This window comes from Ascaphus truei, chromosome 2 (genome assembly GCF_040206685.1).
Source record: "Ascaphus truei isolate aAscTru1 chromosome 2, aAscTru1.hap1, whole genome shotgun sequence".
Lineage (NCBI taxonomy): Eukaryota > Metazoa > Chordata > Amphibia > Anura > Ascaphidae > Ascaphus > Ascaphus truei.
The window spans coordinates 258,966,313-258,983,586 of NC_134484.1; the positions used below are offsets into that span (position 1 = coordinate 258,966,313).

The 17,274-nt window shown below is 41.4% G+C and overlaps 1 protein-coding gene across 2 annotated transcripts in view; it reads left to right on the forward strand.

Moving 5' to 3' along the window:
• Nucleotides 1-17,274, forward strand: part of ADCY2 (adenylate cyclase 2) — a 1,451,375-nt gene that overhangs the window by 1,401,332 nt on the left and 32,769 nt on the right. For both annotated transcript variants that reach the window (XM_075586169.1, XM_075586170.1), the window contains exons 19-21: nt 534-618; nt 6,581-6,739; nt 14,056-14,202. In XM_075586169.1, coding sequence (XP_075442284.1) covers nt 534-618; nt 6,581-6,739; nt 14,056-14,202 — 391 coding nt within the window. The remainder of the gene's footprint in view (nt 1-533; nt 619-6,580; nt 6,740-14,055; nt 14,203-17,274) is intronic.

Consider the following 17,274-nt stretch of genomic DNA (forward strand, 5'->3'; position numbering starts at 1 on the left):
GACATGGGTATTCCGAGTTATACAATGCGTGATTTTGTAAAATTATGGCCACTGCATCTGTAATGTTTACCATGTTCACTTATGTAACTGTATTTGTAACAATGTATTATTTGTCATCTTAACTTATGCCCAGGACATACTTGAAAACGAGAGGTAACTCTCAATGTATTACTTCCTGGTAAAACATTTTTATAAATAAATAAATAAATTGGATAGCTCTTTTTCTTACAATCATCTATATCTAGTTTGTGTGTGTAGGTGCATAGCTTTATGATCAGTACTTAAAACCAAATTAGTTTATAACATTTGTCAATATGTTTTGAAAGAATGTCAAAATGTACAGTATTACTCATTAAAAAAAAGTTACTGTACATAAACTACATATTTTTCTTAATTACTTTAAAGTGAACAAGGGTAAGGTATTAAAGATTAAAATGACTTTGTGTTATACACAGTTCTAGCCAATTTATCACTCGCACGACTGTTGCAAGAATTGCAAGCCGATTTGTAAGAGAAATTATTCTTTCTTTCAGGCCAGGAATTCTGAAAGACCTGAAAACAATGGGATCTGTGTCTCTTTTTATATTTTTTGTTACCCTGCTTGTTCTAGGCAGACAGGTAAGGATTTAAAACATAAAGACATTTCTGTCATTTATCCACAACAGATATGACGTAAGTGCAGGGGGGAAAGGGAGTGAACAGGGCGCTTCCAAGGAGTGAAATAAAAAACAGTGTTTGTGGATATATAATAAAGCACAAATGTGAAACACCTAAAGACAATTGATAACCTTCACCACCCAGTGATAATAGGTAAATAAAATGTGTACAATAGGTAATATGCAGCTCAACTTCCTCAGAGGGGACTGTTCCAAGTACCCAGATGATAAACGACTTTTCTTCTTGGAGAGGAGGAGCGCAAAGTGACTCAGTGATATATGTGAAAAGAAATAATGGCAAATATAGTGCAGAGTGTAATAACTATGAACAATCAATCATGTAGCCTTAAGTAGTTGCACTCACAAAACTTATAGTTCATACAGTATAAGCATGTCAGAGATCCTTCTCTCTCTGACTGGAGCCCTTGAAGTAGATGTATATAGTGATTCTCAGGATATCCCTCAATGGGTAAGTGGTACTGTATAGCATGAAAGAAAGAAAGCCACAATAGTGCATACTATTTGACCAGAAATGTATTGTGTACAGAATATAAGAGCAATTCAACTCACATTTTCAAAGTAAATTACAGGCATTGGAGAGGACAACTTGATAAGGTAGGACCCCGTCGGTGTGTAGCTCCCTGAAATCCCCCCGAAAATGGCTCTGATTTGCCAGTCCTTCTAACTCCTGAAGAAGTATCTGCGAAACGTGTAGAGTTAGTGTTAGCATTGTTGGAGTACCTGGGGTTAGAAGGACTGGCAAATCTGAGCCGTTTTCGGAGGCAGACCGCACTTCCGCCCTCACTTGGGACGCAATTCCGGAAGTGACGAATGTGGAACTCTGATCGTGGGATCGTGAGACGCGAGTGAAGTGCCAGGGAGCTACACACCGACGGGGTCCTACCTTATCAAGTTGTCCTCTCCAATGCCTGTAATTTACTTTGAAAATGTGAGTTGAATTGCTCTTATATTCTGTACACAATACATTTCTGGTCAAATAGTATGCACTATTGTGGCTTTCTTTCTTTCATGCTATACCACATACCCATTGAGGGATATCCTGAGAATCACTATATACATCTACTTCTAAGTCAGAGAGAGAAGGATCTCTGACATGCTTATACACTACCGACACACTTAATCCGAGCAGGGCTAGTTCCGCAAGCCAGGGGATGCCCCGGCTTGCTAGCTCCACTCCCTCGGCGTGCCGCGCGTTACCGATGCGCGGTCACGCGTCATCGGGTGCCAGCGCCCCCTGCACGCGCGTCCAGGGCTCCCCGAGGGAGCCCTGGTGTCCCGCGATGTGGTGGACGGCGGCAGGGGGCTCCGGGGGACCCGGCGGACCCGGCAGCGGGAGGGAGAGTGCCCCGATCGGAGGGCGCTCTTCCGCTGCTTCGGCGCGCGCCCGGCACCCTCCGGCGCGCGCCAGGTTACTGCTGCAGACGAGAACGGGCAAATGCTCGAATAAACTCGGCCGCAGCAGTATGAACTACAAGTTTTGTGAGTGCAACTACTTAAGGCTACATGATTGATTGTTCATAGTTATTACACTCTGCACTATATTTGCCTTTATTTCTTTTCACATATATCACTGAGTCACTTTGCGCACCTCCTCTCCAAGAAGAAAAGTCAATTATCCACAACAACATGTTTTTTCCCCCCACAAGTTATTAGTGGTCAACTCAACTCCAGTCCTCAAGCCCCCCGAACAGGTCAGGTTTTTTGGATATCCCAGTTTCAGCACAGGTGGCTCAATCAGAAGCTCAGTTGAAGACCTTTGTTGAAGCTAGGACTGGTTAAACCACCTGTGCTGAAGCAGGGATATCATGAAACCCTGGCCTATTGGGAGGGGCTTGAGGGCTGGAGTTGAGCACCCCTGTTCTAATCCATGACCTGTTTCTGTTCTTGGTTATTAGCAATTCAATACAAAATCTCACCCCACACACATATTCTTTTCTGTACAGCACTGAACATTTCAGTGACTATTTTCTATTAATCATCATTACCCAAAAAAAATTGACAGAATAAACATGTTTTTTTAGGATCCTGGACATGAATACTGTTGATCTGAAAGTTTCTAGGTACAGTGCGTGATTAATTAACATATGCGGTCTTGGTACCATCCTTTTTTTATGCAAAAGATCAAAGGTCACATATTGTAAAAAATAAATAAAACAGTAATACTGTATGTGATGCAAGAAGTTTTCAAGAGTACAAAAAGCCACACAGTAGAAGAGCAACCTAAAAGGTATATCTACTGCCAACCAGAATCACCTAATTGGAGTCATTTTCACCAGCCAGCTACTGTACTATAAGTCTGGTGCAAAATCACTGGAGAGAACCAGTAAGTGGGATGGGGGAGTTTATTTGGGCACATAGGGGCCTATGCACTAAAGGTTCATAAACAAAATCGCCATTTATATCACCATTTTTGTGAGCATTGCTATCACGAGAAAGTCTCGATTACCTTTGATAGCAAAATTCACAAAACGGGCGAGTAGCCGACGACGTGAAGCTCGACCCTCTGAAAAGGCCTTACCCGGCGAGTTCTTTCTGCTGCAGAGAGAGCTGCTCAGACAGAGCATCCTCTCCCCTGTAGATGAGCAGGGGGTCTCCGGAGCAGAACTGCGTTGATTTCAGGTCCGGAGACCACCTGCTTCCCGAGATACAGGCCCCGTTATGGGGTGCTGGTATCTCCTATGCATTGAAATGTCCCGGTCATTTGATGCGTGGGGGTAAGTGGAAAGGTTTTTATTTACATTATTATTATTGCTGAGTAGCTAATGTTTGTTTTAATAATGGGCAAAAAAAGCTATTATTCATATCTGTATAATTGTTAGTTTGCACATTACTGTACTGTATGTGTTTGTTGGGGAAGGTATATTTATTGAAATGTACGCCACATTTATTTTTTTACAACAGCATTGGTACCGCAGGCCAGTGGGGACCCACAGGGACCACCCGAGGACCCCCAGACACCTGTGCGGACAACCCGGGGACCCCCGCCAGTCTCTGGGATCAATTCTGTGTTAAAATAAATAAATAATAGTTTAATGTGGGGGTACAGGTGGGTGGGTTGTGTATTGTCAGTTATTACATTTTTTTCTGTTTATTGTGGGTAGCGAGGGTGGGTGAATGGGGTATTTAGCCCTGGGTGGGTAGCAGGAGGGTTAAACCCCTTCATTGCCTTAGCGGTTAGCCGCTAAGGTAAAGAAGTTGGCTGTAAATGCATTTTTATTGCATGGGATTCATGCTGGGGCTCTCCGGTGCTGATTTGAATGAATATCAGCTCCGGAGACCACTGATATCAATCCGATGCAGGAAAAAGCATTTTTTTTCTCTCTAATTCCCGTATCGCAGCTTCTAAGCAGGTTTCCAACACCCACACGCCCAATTTTCCTGGCGTGATGATTTGAACTGAAATTCGCCATTCTAGAGCTGCAATAGGCGTCGGTAACCTAATTGCTGCTACTAGAATTGCACAAGTTTATGAACCTGCCAAAAAGCGGCGAAAAGTGGCTTCTCGCCCCTCAATCTGCAATTTTTTTTTTTAAACATATTTTTGGGGCCGATTCAGTGATTTATTGCCCACTTATCGCCGCTTACAGAATCAGAGTAGGCATTTTGGGCGATAAGTGCTCGATAAGTGGCTTATGAACGCTTAGTGCATAGGCCCTATACAGTATTAAATATGACAATTTACAGCTAATGTATGCAGTTATGTAAATATTGTTAAATTTTTGTCTCATAGAATTGTTGTGGGTTGCCTTTCATCTCAACTTATAATGATTACTCTGCCATCAGTTTCATAAGGATATTTTATTTAACAGGGTTCTTTACAATTTTAAGAGTACTTTCTTAACTCTCTTTTTTAGGGTAATGCATAGTATAGGCAATTATGGCATTAAAGTACACAAACTAACGTCTAAATTAATAAATAATTTGCAGTGACAGACGCTGATGTGTTTCTTTTTATCTTTTGCTTTGCTAATTATCCCCTTTTTATGATTTAAAGCTCAAAGTGTACATTTTAATTGGGAATCCAGATATTCACTACACAAAGGATACATTAGCACAGAAAGCACCTTGGGAGAATACAGTATGCAAAGTGTATTCAGCTGTTTGATGCATTTATGATGACTTGTTATGTAATGCATTACCCAATGTCAATTTATTATCCCACCAACTTGTATTTGCATCTGAAGGCAAATTGAGAAATCGGATGCTGACCCATTTTCACATCTCATGAGTTTTTGCTAGAAGCTAGGAGCTAGGATGTCATTTTGAAATGGTGCATTCATGTAATTTCGGAAATGTTCAATTCTTCAAAAGTGCATCGCTAAAGATTTCAAAACTGCTTTTCTCAAAGCAATATTAAAAATGTTCCCAGGGCAGGTGGGATTTCTCAGTTGGAAAATGGAGTTGGTTTCATGATGAATTACCCTTTCAAAATCATACACGTGGTTTATAGTCGTGATCCTTTGAAAAATGGATTCATAAAGATGTATTAACTCTGTAGTGATGCATGCTATGCAACTAAGTTATTTATGGAGAGTTAAGGTCATACTGTAGAAATGCATCTTAACAATTTAAGTGGTTTCGTAAACAAATGTATTTATCCTATAATCAAAACTTTTTTTTTTTTAAAGCTTTCTCTGGCACTTTCCAAGGAAAACATATGAAAGCAAAGAGGCTTTTTAGCGCTCACCCTCCTTTTAGTACTCACTGTACTGGAGCAAATGAATAGTAGTGCACCGTTTGTGGTCAGGGGCTTGATCCTGTGATAGTTTCCGTTGAGTGAATTAATTCAATGGTCGGAAGGCAGCGGCCACTTATAAAGTTGAAGAAAAATGTTCTTTATTGGATATATATATTCTTCCTATGCATTTCGGTTCCAGCTGGGTTTGTTGTCAGGGCTTGGCGTTCCCTGTTGGGGCAGAAACGCGTCGGAGGAATATGTATGTCCAATAAAGAACCTTTTTCTTCAACTTTATGAGTGGCCACTGCCTTCCAACCATTGAAAGCATATGAAAGTGACATCATATGAAAGCAAGGAGATAAAATAAATAAACACTACTGTAATAGGGAAGGGGATGTGATTGAGATATTCCAAAAGAAGCAGAAACCAGAAGGATTAGAAATACGTCACAATGCACTTCAGCCTGTCTGATAATTCAGGTATAATACACTTTATCACATACAGTATCAAAGATGGCTACCTCCTGATATCTGAAAGGATATAAATAGCACACCAAATGTTTTCTTTAGGTTTTCCTTTATATGGCATTCATAGTGCATGTATAATGTTATTATTTTGACAGTAGGTTTTAAATATGAAGCTTGGAGAAAATCTTGTAGTAATGAAGGCTTGGTATACAGCAGACTTCTGAAAATCATAACGATGGCCATTTTAAGTCCCCACAAAAAAGATTTCACAAATATTTTGACAGAATAGAAAGACACGTGTTAATGTCATAATTAAATGTTTATTAAAGATGAAAAGAGGAAAGAACACTTTACTAAAAAATACTGTACCTCTGAAGGTTTGTTTTGTTGTGTCAAATAGGATATTTAATATTTAGGGCCGTATTTACTTAGCAGACACTCCATAAGACACCATCCAGCACTACTTAGTAAATATAGCCCTTAGAGCTCATACAAGTGAAGTGTAAGGGGTCTTCCATAAGGTGTCTTATGGAATAGCAGTGCTTAGTTCATCTAGCCCTTTGTAACAAATTCGCTTTAATGGCCGAGGTGTCTTTGAAGGTGGATTTAGCATTGCTTAGTATTGTGTCCCACATTGTAAATTGCAGATCAAAAAAGAGCCTTATGCCAATATGTTGTATTTATGTTAATTCTTAAATCTGGATTCTCGCAGGACAAGATGCCTATTGTTTCTTTACTTCTGTGTCCTCTTATAACAGAATGAATATTACTGTAGGTTAGACTTCTTGTGGAAGAACAAGTTCAAAAAAGAACGGGAGGAAATTGAGACCATGGAGAACCTGAATCGGGTATTACTGGAAAACGTGCTCCCTGCTCACGTGGCTGAACACTTTCTAGCACGAAACCTGAAAAACGAGGTGAGCAACATACTAGATCCCCTTTTAAACAGTGAGTCTATTAAACAAAGTGAAGATAATACACATAAGTCCCAAAAATGTAATGCTTTCTTATTCTTTTACTTCTCTAATGAGCAGATGTTCTTACAACAGGAGTTCTGAATTACACTTATTTTGCTTTAATAGTACTTAACTACATTAAATGATTTTTTATAGAAATTCATTATCTATAATTTGTTGGCTTTTGTTTATCATTTACTGCTTTATTCATGTTTAGATAGATATTGTGTACAGACGTACATGGATGTACTACCCTCTAGTTTAAAAGTGGCTCAAATTGATATTATTTGAGCCTCTGTGGTTAAGTTAAATGAGGATCTTTAAATTTGTTATTTGATAACCCTCATTGTATTTACATTTAAAACATACATGTACTCAGACACATGGAAAACGAAATCAATAGAAATAAATCTAAATCTTAGTAAATGATTAAATATTTCAGTGATTGCATTTTTTTTACTGGGTTAAACACAGGTACTGTACTGTATGCTGAACCCATGAAACTACCAGCTGTAGTTAGCTTTTATTGTTATACTGTACTGGAGAGAACTGAAATGTAAACGCTTTGCCTCATGGGCAGTCTGGCCCTCAGGTGTTATGTGTGTGATGACTCATCAGGGAGTCCCCTTTCTCATTAATGTGTTATTACACCTCAGCTGCTATAACACCATCTGCACATGTGGAAATGGCACAAAAGCACTTCTTTAATTTCTTGCTTCCCACCGGGCGATTGTGGACGACTTCAAATTCATATACATTAGATTTGTGGAGGTTCACAACCTTTGCTGAAACCAATGGAGCCTTCGGAGTGTAAAATAGTGCTTCAGATGGGAATTGCTTTAGTCCACTGTGCAAATTTTAATCACTCTCTTTTTTTGCCTTCTAAAATGCAGTGCAGATCACAAGATCCGAGGGGACAGAGACATATTTGATTGCATTTTTACAACTTTAGATCAATAATAGTTGCACTGAAGCCCCAATAAATATTGTCTTTTTCATCGGTATTAATGTTTTATTTAAACTAGTGCACTTTGTTTACCTTCTTTATGTATTATGATTTGATTTCTGTTTGCATTCATCGCCCTTTTAAAAGCTTATTTCAGCCTTACTGAACAAGACTGTTGCATAATTCAATTGATTGTCAATCTACGTCAATATACATGTATAGTCTTTGAAGGGTAGCCATGCAGCACATTGTTGCTGATATATTTTTTATGTAAGAAACGAGCCTAGAGTGAACTTTATTTAGGGCAATTGTTCCATGTGACAGAGTACCAAAATGGCCTAATGGCATGGATAAAAAACATTGCTTTGAATAAAAAACCTAGTAGCTTAAATGGATAAAGATAACTTTTTTATTTCATTCCTAGCTGCAATTCCACAATTCACAAGGGTTAAAATGAAATTGCTGGGAGGCTCATTATATCCCTGACAGAGCTGTGTACTGCAGGGGTTCTCAAGTCCTCATAACCCCCCAACAGGTCAGGTTTTAAAGATATTCCTTCTTCAGCATAAGTGGCTCAGTCGAACACTGAGCCATTGATTAAGCCACCTGTGCTGAAGCTGGGATATCCTGAAAAACTGACCTGTTGGGGAGAAGGGTCTAGAGGACTGGATTTCAGAATCACTGGCATACTGCTTAATGTATAGTACAGTATAAATACTATTGTTTCTTAAACCAAAGCGACATCCAACTCTCCAATGAAAGGGCTATTCTTAGCAGTTTATATTTATTATTACTCTATTTGATATATGTATGGTAATGTGGTCAGAAGGAAACATACAGTTGTAACCCAGGTCTCTTTTCTGCCCCAGAGACCCCCCATGTAGCGCTCCGAGGCTCTGCGGCACACCCAGCTAGCGGGGGACTCCATTACAGGTTGCGCGAGCGTGCGCGTTGGTCGCGCAGGTACAGTAAGGGTAGCGCATGCAGTCCCAATGCTATAGAGGTCCTGAGTGGACTACAATTCCCAGCAGCCTCTGGGGATAGCCCTTTCACCCACATCATGAGCAGCCAGAAAGCAAATAGGGTTTTGCAGCTTCTCCTGTGGAGGAAGGCTACAATGTTGTGGGGACCACGTTTGGCAGTTGGAGCTGGGAGCAGGAAGGGGAAGGAAGGGTGTAGGGAGCGAGTGGCTCCTACACCAGGTAAGGTAGTTCCCCAGATCCCAGGCAGGCCCCAATCCCCACCAGGGTAGGGGGTAAGTACTGAGGGACGGCCCCTAAGGTTATGGACCCTGCCCTTAGTAGTGTGTGGAGTGTGTAGTCTTGGCAGTGTCACGGCTGTCAGTGCTGTGTGCACTGACAAGTAGGCACAGTGTGTGTGTGCAGCACGTTGCTGCAGGTACCCGGTTGAGTGCAGTGTGTTGCTGCAGGTGGAGTGTGAGTGCAGTGGGTTACTGCAGGTGGAGTGTGAGTGCAGTGGGTTGCTGCAGGTACAGTGTGAGTGCAGTGTGTTTGCTGCAGGTGTTAGGTTGAGTTAGTCAGAGGGGATCCGGGAGGTGACGGGAGAGGTAGAGTGGGTGCAGGGGGTCAGTGACCCACCTGCATAGGACAGGCTACCCCGTAGGTCCTAGGAGTATTCCCTGAAGTCACCATAGGTTTCTGTGCTGCAGGGACGGCCTATAGTGGTAGCGAGCATCACCCTTCACTGTGTAGACAGCTAGGGACAAAGGGACAAGCGGGCGGAGCAAGTTTGCTGGCGAGTCGTCTGGGACCAGATGGCTGTACATTGAGACCCAGGAGACAGACCGCTGATTCATCTTACCCTTTGCGAAGAGGTACCGGTCACCGCCGTGACCGGAAGGTACTACTGCACCGACACACTTTATTCGAGCAAATACCCAGTATGTACCTGGCAGATACCTGGAATGCGCCGCTCCTCACCTCTGACAAGCCCCGTTGCGTTTGCCTTCCCAGCCTGGGTTCATGCCTGGCTGACGGGCGGCTGATCTGTTAAATGATAATGATTAGGATTTAATAGGCTGCAATGCTTCGCGTGTCTACCAGATGGCATAAATTCATGAATTGTAATGCAGTATATATATATATACTGTGCAGTATTGCAGCCAGCGGGAATAAAATGCTTCAATCCCTGCCTGGAAAATAACCCAATGCACTCGGGCAGAAAACAGTCACAAACCTCAATACACCCGGGTATACCCGAATTCGTGGGACTAGCCGAGCTCGAATAAAGTGTGTCGCCAGTGTATAACATCAAGTGCACCAACACCGGTCAACAGGCGCTGATCCCGCCTTAGGCTAAACTCTTTAGGAACACTGAGCGAGTGGTTAAAGAACTGAGCCTATACCAATAGTACTATACATGGACACAGTGTGTGGAGCACGCGGTGAGGGGACGGAGACGTTACTCCTGATGAGTGGGTGAGCCACTAAGGTTATACCGTTATAGTAGAAAGTTATATGTGTTGGGTTATATTGCTATAATATAGAGTGATAAGGTATCGTGCATTATCTTATAGTAAACTGGTTGCATCATATATGTATGTTGTTGTATTTCTTGCCCAGGGGAATCTCACATCACGGGGATCCTGGGTAAGTGGAGGCGCTTTGCTACGTAAGTGTATAAGTGTTACCCCAGGCTCCCAGCTAGCAGAGGCTTAGATCTTCTGGAGCCGCAGGTGTTGTACAGTGACCAGTAGTTCCTTTGGGAGGGTTCAAAAAAAGGGCTACACGGTATTTCCTACTAGAATTTTAATTTTGTTGCTTGGAATGTCTAATTGTAAATCTCTAATGTTGAGTAAGATTGTCATCCTATTGTCATTTTCTTATGGCTGTCGGTATGAAGGGTAGTCTCACATTGAATGTTATGGCATGATACAGTTGTAACAGTGTTTTCCCTGGGCCCTTCTGATCCTGACCCATATGTAAGAAAATCCCCCAATTACATGGATGTGTGATATGTGGTTAACCTGCTGGCAACAGGACTCCTGAGTCTCCCGCTGGGTGGGAATTGGGGAAGTATCACCATGACAGACGTCTGAGGTAGTGTGCTCTGAGTCCTACTCACATCTGGTACAGCGCCTCCACCCCATCAGGATCTTTGTGGCATCAGGGGGAAGTATCTGATGGGGAACTCCTTCTTGGTGCACTCTCCTGGGGAATAACTCCACACTCACACAGGAGGGATCTTTTGAACCAGGGCATCTTTAATGTCATCTCCATAGGCAGACTGCCTCTCATCGCGGCCGTCACTTAGTCGCTAATTCTGTTTGACTACTCCATGCAGAAGGTTCCTCCTTTCTTAATTGAGTTGTTTCCACCTCTCCCCTAAGGGAGATTCACCAGCTGTGCCAGGTCCCTGGACACAGTGTGTAATCAGCTTGCACTGAAGTATCTGGCAGGCAGACTTGAACTGCTGCAGACACTTCACTCAGGAACATAAGAACAACCAAGAACTAGACTGACTAACTTTAGGCAGTTCTGTGTCTTATATAACCTCCAGAAGCAGACCCACCTTTGTGTCAATAACAGTGGACACAAAGCCTGTTGTCACTTACTTTGTTACATATGACACTTCAACAGGGTTTGAGGGCAAACCTCCATGATTGTTACTGGCAACCCTGCATACCTACTAGGATTACTGCCAGCATGAGAAGGAGATGTACACCATTTTTACACATGGCTACACATTATTTGCTAGTGCAGAATCAGACTGTCTTACTGTGAAAGTGTTATATTGAAAGGCCATACAACTCATCGCTGTGGCCCCAGATGACATTCAGGGCTTTGTCAAAGTGCCCCACACGGTTTAGGAATAGAGGGATGTGTGACTTGCAGTAGGATGATAAGCTTTGAAATCTACTGAAATCGACCCCTCAAAACATATTTTGCAATAAAAATGAGTGATTAATTGTGATGCACACAAAAATATATTTGATTATTTCGCGCAGCAACGTGTAAAGAATAGCACAGTACACCTGAAAAAGAGACATGTACATACTGAATTATGGGATAACTTTTGTAGGATACAATCAATTTAAACTGGGCAAAATTGGAGTGATTTATAGCTATTCTGATATCCTTTTCTTGCAAAGTAATTAAAAAGATGGTGAAGTATATAATAAAAATAATAATAATATTATAAAAGTCAGTGATCTTGTTGTAATAGAGGTTTGATTAAACGCAGTGCAAGCTTTTCATTCTGTTCAATTTTGCATGACGATTCAAGCATTACCTTTTGTGTAGCCTTATGACTTGACCTGGGAGACTGCGAGGGAGCGTCCCTCCCCTCCACCCCAATTACCCAAACCAGCTGCGTGAGGTCATGGCCATGCCCCCGCAAAACCCCTGCCACAGCCCCTCCCATCACAAACTCTCCCTCTCTCCCAGGACTGCGATCTGCGGTGAAGCGCTCTGCACGCGCCGCCCCCCGCTGGGCGCGTGTGATACAGAACGCACTGGGACTGTAGCCTAAGTGCTACCCCCTATCAGTGCGCTTGCACAAAAAGGGTTAAAGGTCAAAGGAACTTGGAACGATGACCCTTGACACTCAACCCGGGCCCACGTGACCCGGCCATTGACGCAAGTGGGATCCTGGAATTCATGTTTAAATGATCCCTGACCACTCGCCTCTCCTACCCCACTGGGCTTTACCAAGTACAGAGCCCCTTCTGGCATGGATAAGCACACTCACTCCCCAACTTCTGCCACCTATGGCGCTATTTAACCCCCTTAAACTAGTCCCATACCACTAGACCCGCCTTGGATGACATTATTAAATAATTCGGCACCAATGTCCTACAAGTATTCTCCATCTGACCTAAACCAATCACTAGTCACAGAATCATAGGAGAACAGGACCTGTACCTAGGGTTGGTACGTAGGACAAACGCCCTCCACTTCCATCCAGATGTTTCCTTGTACCTCCCTGCTGCCACTGGCGGCAACTCAGACTCCGCCCTCCCTTTAAGCGACAACACAGATTTTCCCCTTGCCTCTCCCCTGTGGATGTCTATGTGGGTATCAGAAATGGCTCAAGTAGTACCCCCAGTGGTGTCTCCCCCATTACCAACCCAATGGGAGCTCAGACCAGGAAGGTCTCCTCCTTCTCCTCCCCATGGAAGGTACACCTTAGGTTTTTCCATCTCCATGGGAACCTGTTGGGGCCTCTGCCCCTCTTAAACCTAATGTGGGCCCTCGTGGGGCTTCCCCTCTCTCTTGCCCAAACCCAGAGGAGATGGGGGGAATCCAGATGGACCTACACCCCCATCAAGCGGTGTTGTCCCACGACCCCAGTCGTGGAACAAATGGGCCCCCCACCCCAGTGGGTGCTCAAGTGGGGGCCCCCAACCTGATGGGAGCTCAAGTTGGGGGCTGCCCCTTTTTCTCATCACAGAGGGATCTCAGCCCAAGCAGGGTCTCCTCTTTCCCACCCCAGTGGGGGCCTCTGCCCTCTCCCACTGGAAGGAAAACTTAGGTCCGCTCATCTCCGAGGGGAACCATCCCCAGCTCCCTCCTCTAACCTAGCAGTTTCCCCGAAGGGGGATTTCTCCCCCCCTCTGCAAACCCAGAGGGTGAGGTAGCAAGATTGATCCACCTCCAGTCAAGTGGCATCCCCTCTACCCCACCAAAACCTCATCAACCAATGTGGATTCAAGTAGGTCTCTTGCCCCAGGATGAACTCAAGCGGGACCCCTGCTCCAGCGGGGGATCACCAATCCAGCAGGGGCTCAAGTTTAGCCCCCCTTTCCCAGAGGGAAAGGGGGAAGGAAGTGGAGGGGGGGCAGATGAGGGGGAGAGCGAGCAACCAGAAAGTAGGACAGGAGACTGGCTCACCAGTCATGGTGCCTTTCACTTAGGGATCAAGGCAACTTTATGAGAATAGGATTGTCCTAGTGCTGTTTTCAGAACTGACACTTTGTCATTCAAAGACCTGATCACTTTTGCTTTTCTCCAAGGGCCACAGGAGTGATCTGAGAAAATGACTTACTCTTCCATTTGGCAGCTAGGGGTGAGGGGAACCAAAATGACTACAGAGAATGGAGTTATACACTATCTCAACCTGTAACAACTCTGCACTTCTTAATGACAAACATGGATACAATAAATCTACAATTTGTGCAATCCAGATTAAATTAGATATGTGTTTACATCTTCTAATGTTAATACAATAAATTGGGCTTTAAAAATAAATGACAAATGTAATTTAAAAAATAATAAATTAACATATCACTTACTATGATAACATAGAATTGGTTTATTGCACTGTATTTCCATTGATATTTTGTTATGTTTTCACTTTTTTTTGGCTGCAGGATTTATACCACCAGTCATATGACTGTGTTTGTGTAATGTTTGCGTCTATTCCGGACTTCAAAGAATTTTACACAGAATCAGATGTCAATAAAGAAGGTTTGGAATGTCTAAGACTACTAAATGAGATTATTGCAGACTTTGATGATGTAAGTAAGACATTAGCAAGGCACAGCATGCAACTTTATACAGACATCATCTAAAGGACATTTTATTTTCTATATTCTTCACTTTATTACATGTTTATGTTGTCCTTTTAAGTCTAAATTGTTAGTACTAATACAAATTACATATATTATATGTATATTGCATTACAATACACAGACATCCACTTGCATATGCAATTCATTTGCACACAGAAAAATATTTTGCTGCCGATCCAAATTGTTTTAATTCAATATGCTGTGAAGCCCTCTTTCCCATGTTTAGTTAAAATGTTCAAAACTATCCCAAATGCAGTAGCAACATTTTTAGCCTTTTTCCCGCCCAATTTCACTTTCTTGCAAAACTTTTGACCAAGCCGCAAAGTGCTAATAATGTTGCAAAATGAGTCCTAGATGTGTGCAATTTTGCAAGCTTTCTGCAAAATATTGCCAGACAGTAAGCAAAACATGGTGTATGAACCCTATGTATAGTCTCGGATTAAGCAAATCTAACAATTGTAGAGAATTTCATAATTGAGCATACTGTATTAAGTAAAATTACAATGCACAGTGACTGGATGCTCATTTTTATTCTTGTGACTGAAAGGTCAAATGTTGCCTAGTTTAGCACTTTGGACAAAAGTTTTGTACACCTCTGGCTAAAATCTTCACAAGCAACAGTACTTCATATTGTATACAGACCATAGTATAATATTTTTATTTTATAATTTATTCTAAGGAATATGTTTAAGAATTCTATATTTTTCTATCAAAATGTTTTTTTTAGGAATAGGTGCTACTGTATATACTATATAGCTTTGTTGGTCTAATTTTTTTTTTTAGATATAATGTATCCAACTGAGCTGTAATGGCCCCAGCACATTTTAAAATCCAGTTATGGTTTTAGTATAGTAATACCCTAATAATATACTCATCGGTGAGCAATGCTTTAAAACTCATAAATATTTCCTAATTATTAAAATAAATAAATAAGTGCCATTACATCTCTACTGCCTTCCATAATGTACACCAGATAACCTCATATATGAAATTCAAATTGGGGGAGAAAGATGTACTTACTGTATGTGCAGATAATGTGGTGGTGAAATCCCCTGTGTCTACTCTGATATGGTGTGCACTATAGCATTAGCATTCACTTTTAAACAGATGTTCTAATCTAAGATACACAAACCCCGGCAGAAATAAACTTACTTTATATTTGTAGTAGCTAAGGTGAGCCAAACTCCAATGAAATATATAGTAGAATTAAACACATTTTGATGAAACATTCATTGCTACATTATAACTAATTTTATTAACCTGTACGATAAAGTAACAAAATGAAATGTCTTCTATTTAGACAACAAAAGCTATAAGAAGTCTTGCTTTTATTTGCAGTCAGCATAAGTATGACTCCATCACAGCGATCATGGCAGTGAGTCAAGGGTCTGTGAAATGTTGTTACTTTGAGTTATGTTTCAGCAAATAGAATAGCCAGAGAGGTGTTAAGAATCACATAATGTACTAAGAATTCTGCTTTAACATGCTAACATTCATAAGATAAAACTAAGATGCTCCATTCATCCTACCATATACTGTAGCATGGTTTCTCTCTGCCTGCCACTAGAGATGGGATTTTTACCCTTTTCTCCTTCCACAAAGTTATAATCATACTTCAATTCAGGAAGTTGAGACTGTTTCACCTTATTAGGGTCAAGTAGCAAAAGTGTAGTTACATAACGAAGAGGCAGAAATAGGAGGTGAGTCATGCAAACCTTAATTGAAGATGTAATAAGTGAAAGGTAGCTTTCTTCAGATGTACAATGCCCTCAGGGATACTGAATAATTCATTCATAGACTTAGTGGAAACTTCTAACTGCCTATTTTTTATGAGATGATCAACTATTGTAGATATTCTTTTACCATATCTGATGAAAATGCAAATGTTATATTGACATATAAAAACGCTACAACAGTGTAATGTGTAAGATGATCAGAATCTGAGAGTTTACAATGCTGTGGGCACAAATCATCAAAGAATTGTCAGTAAGCTTTATATAGACATGCATATTCAACATGATAACAAGTATATATGTTGGCTTCATATTCCACTGTACTTGTAATTTAGTAACAGGGGCAGCAGCTACTGCACAGCTTGCTTAAAAGCCAAACTATATATATTGTGATCATTGGTCTCAATATCAACATTCAAAAACTCTATTTCAATATCACAATGCCAAAAAATTAATGGGGTAAAAAAAAAAGTCTAAATGCAGGGAAAAGATCCTTAATGTGGGGCCAACACAATATATGCATACAAGAAATAAAAAAAGGTAGAACATCTAAAAAAAATTGAAGCTCCATTTCCAGTACAGTGGCTTTTTAAACAGATGCTATTTATTGTGGGAATATTGGAGAATACTATATTTCAGGTCCACTTAGCATCTTTCATCCGTTTGTGGCAATTAATTGATGATATTGTATTTTAATTGGGTTCAGAATAATGGATTAACCTCTTTGTGCATAAGAATGCTCATACCCAGCAGTGATAACATGTGAGGTGAGTTCACTGCCTTTAAAGCAGGCGATTGTGCAATTGGAGGGGTATGTTACTGTAACATCTGGAACCAGAGTACACCAAAATAAGCCTACTATATTTATCTTTAAAAAAAAAAAAACACTTGTCCGCATTCGTGGTACTTGATAAACTGGTTTGACAAGAGTCAAGCAAAGGTGTTCAGTTTGTTGGGGGGAGGGGCAAGACCAGTTTAAGGGGTTAATTGACCATGCCTGTGACAGAAATGGCTTATGAGGCAGGGCACAATTATTTAATGAGTCTAAAAATAATGGTTGGTATACTGTGGGTCACTTTTCTTCTGGGCTATTCAGGTTGGGACATGTTCCCCATTATCAATAATACACCTGCTAGACTGGAGGTCTGGCAGCAACAGGGATTATTTTGAAATGTTACAAATGGAATAAAGAGCACTGTCACCATTTTGAAATACATAATATATGTTTTGATACTATAGTCATATACTTGTTGCCTGTGCTTTCAGCTACTAAGGAATAGTAGTA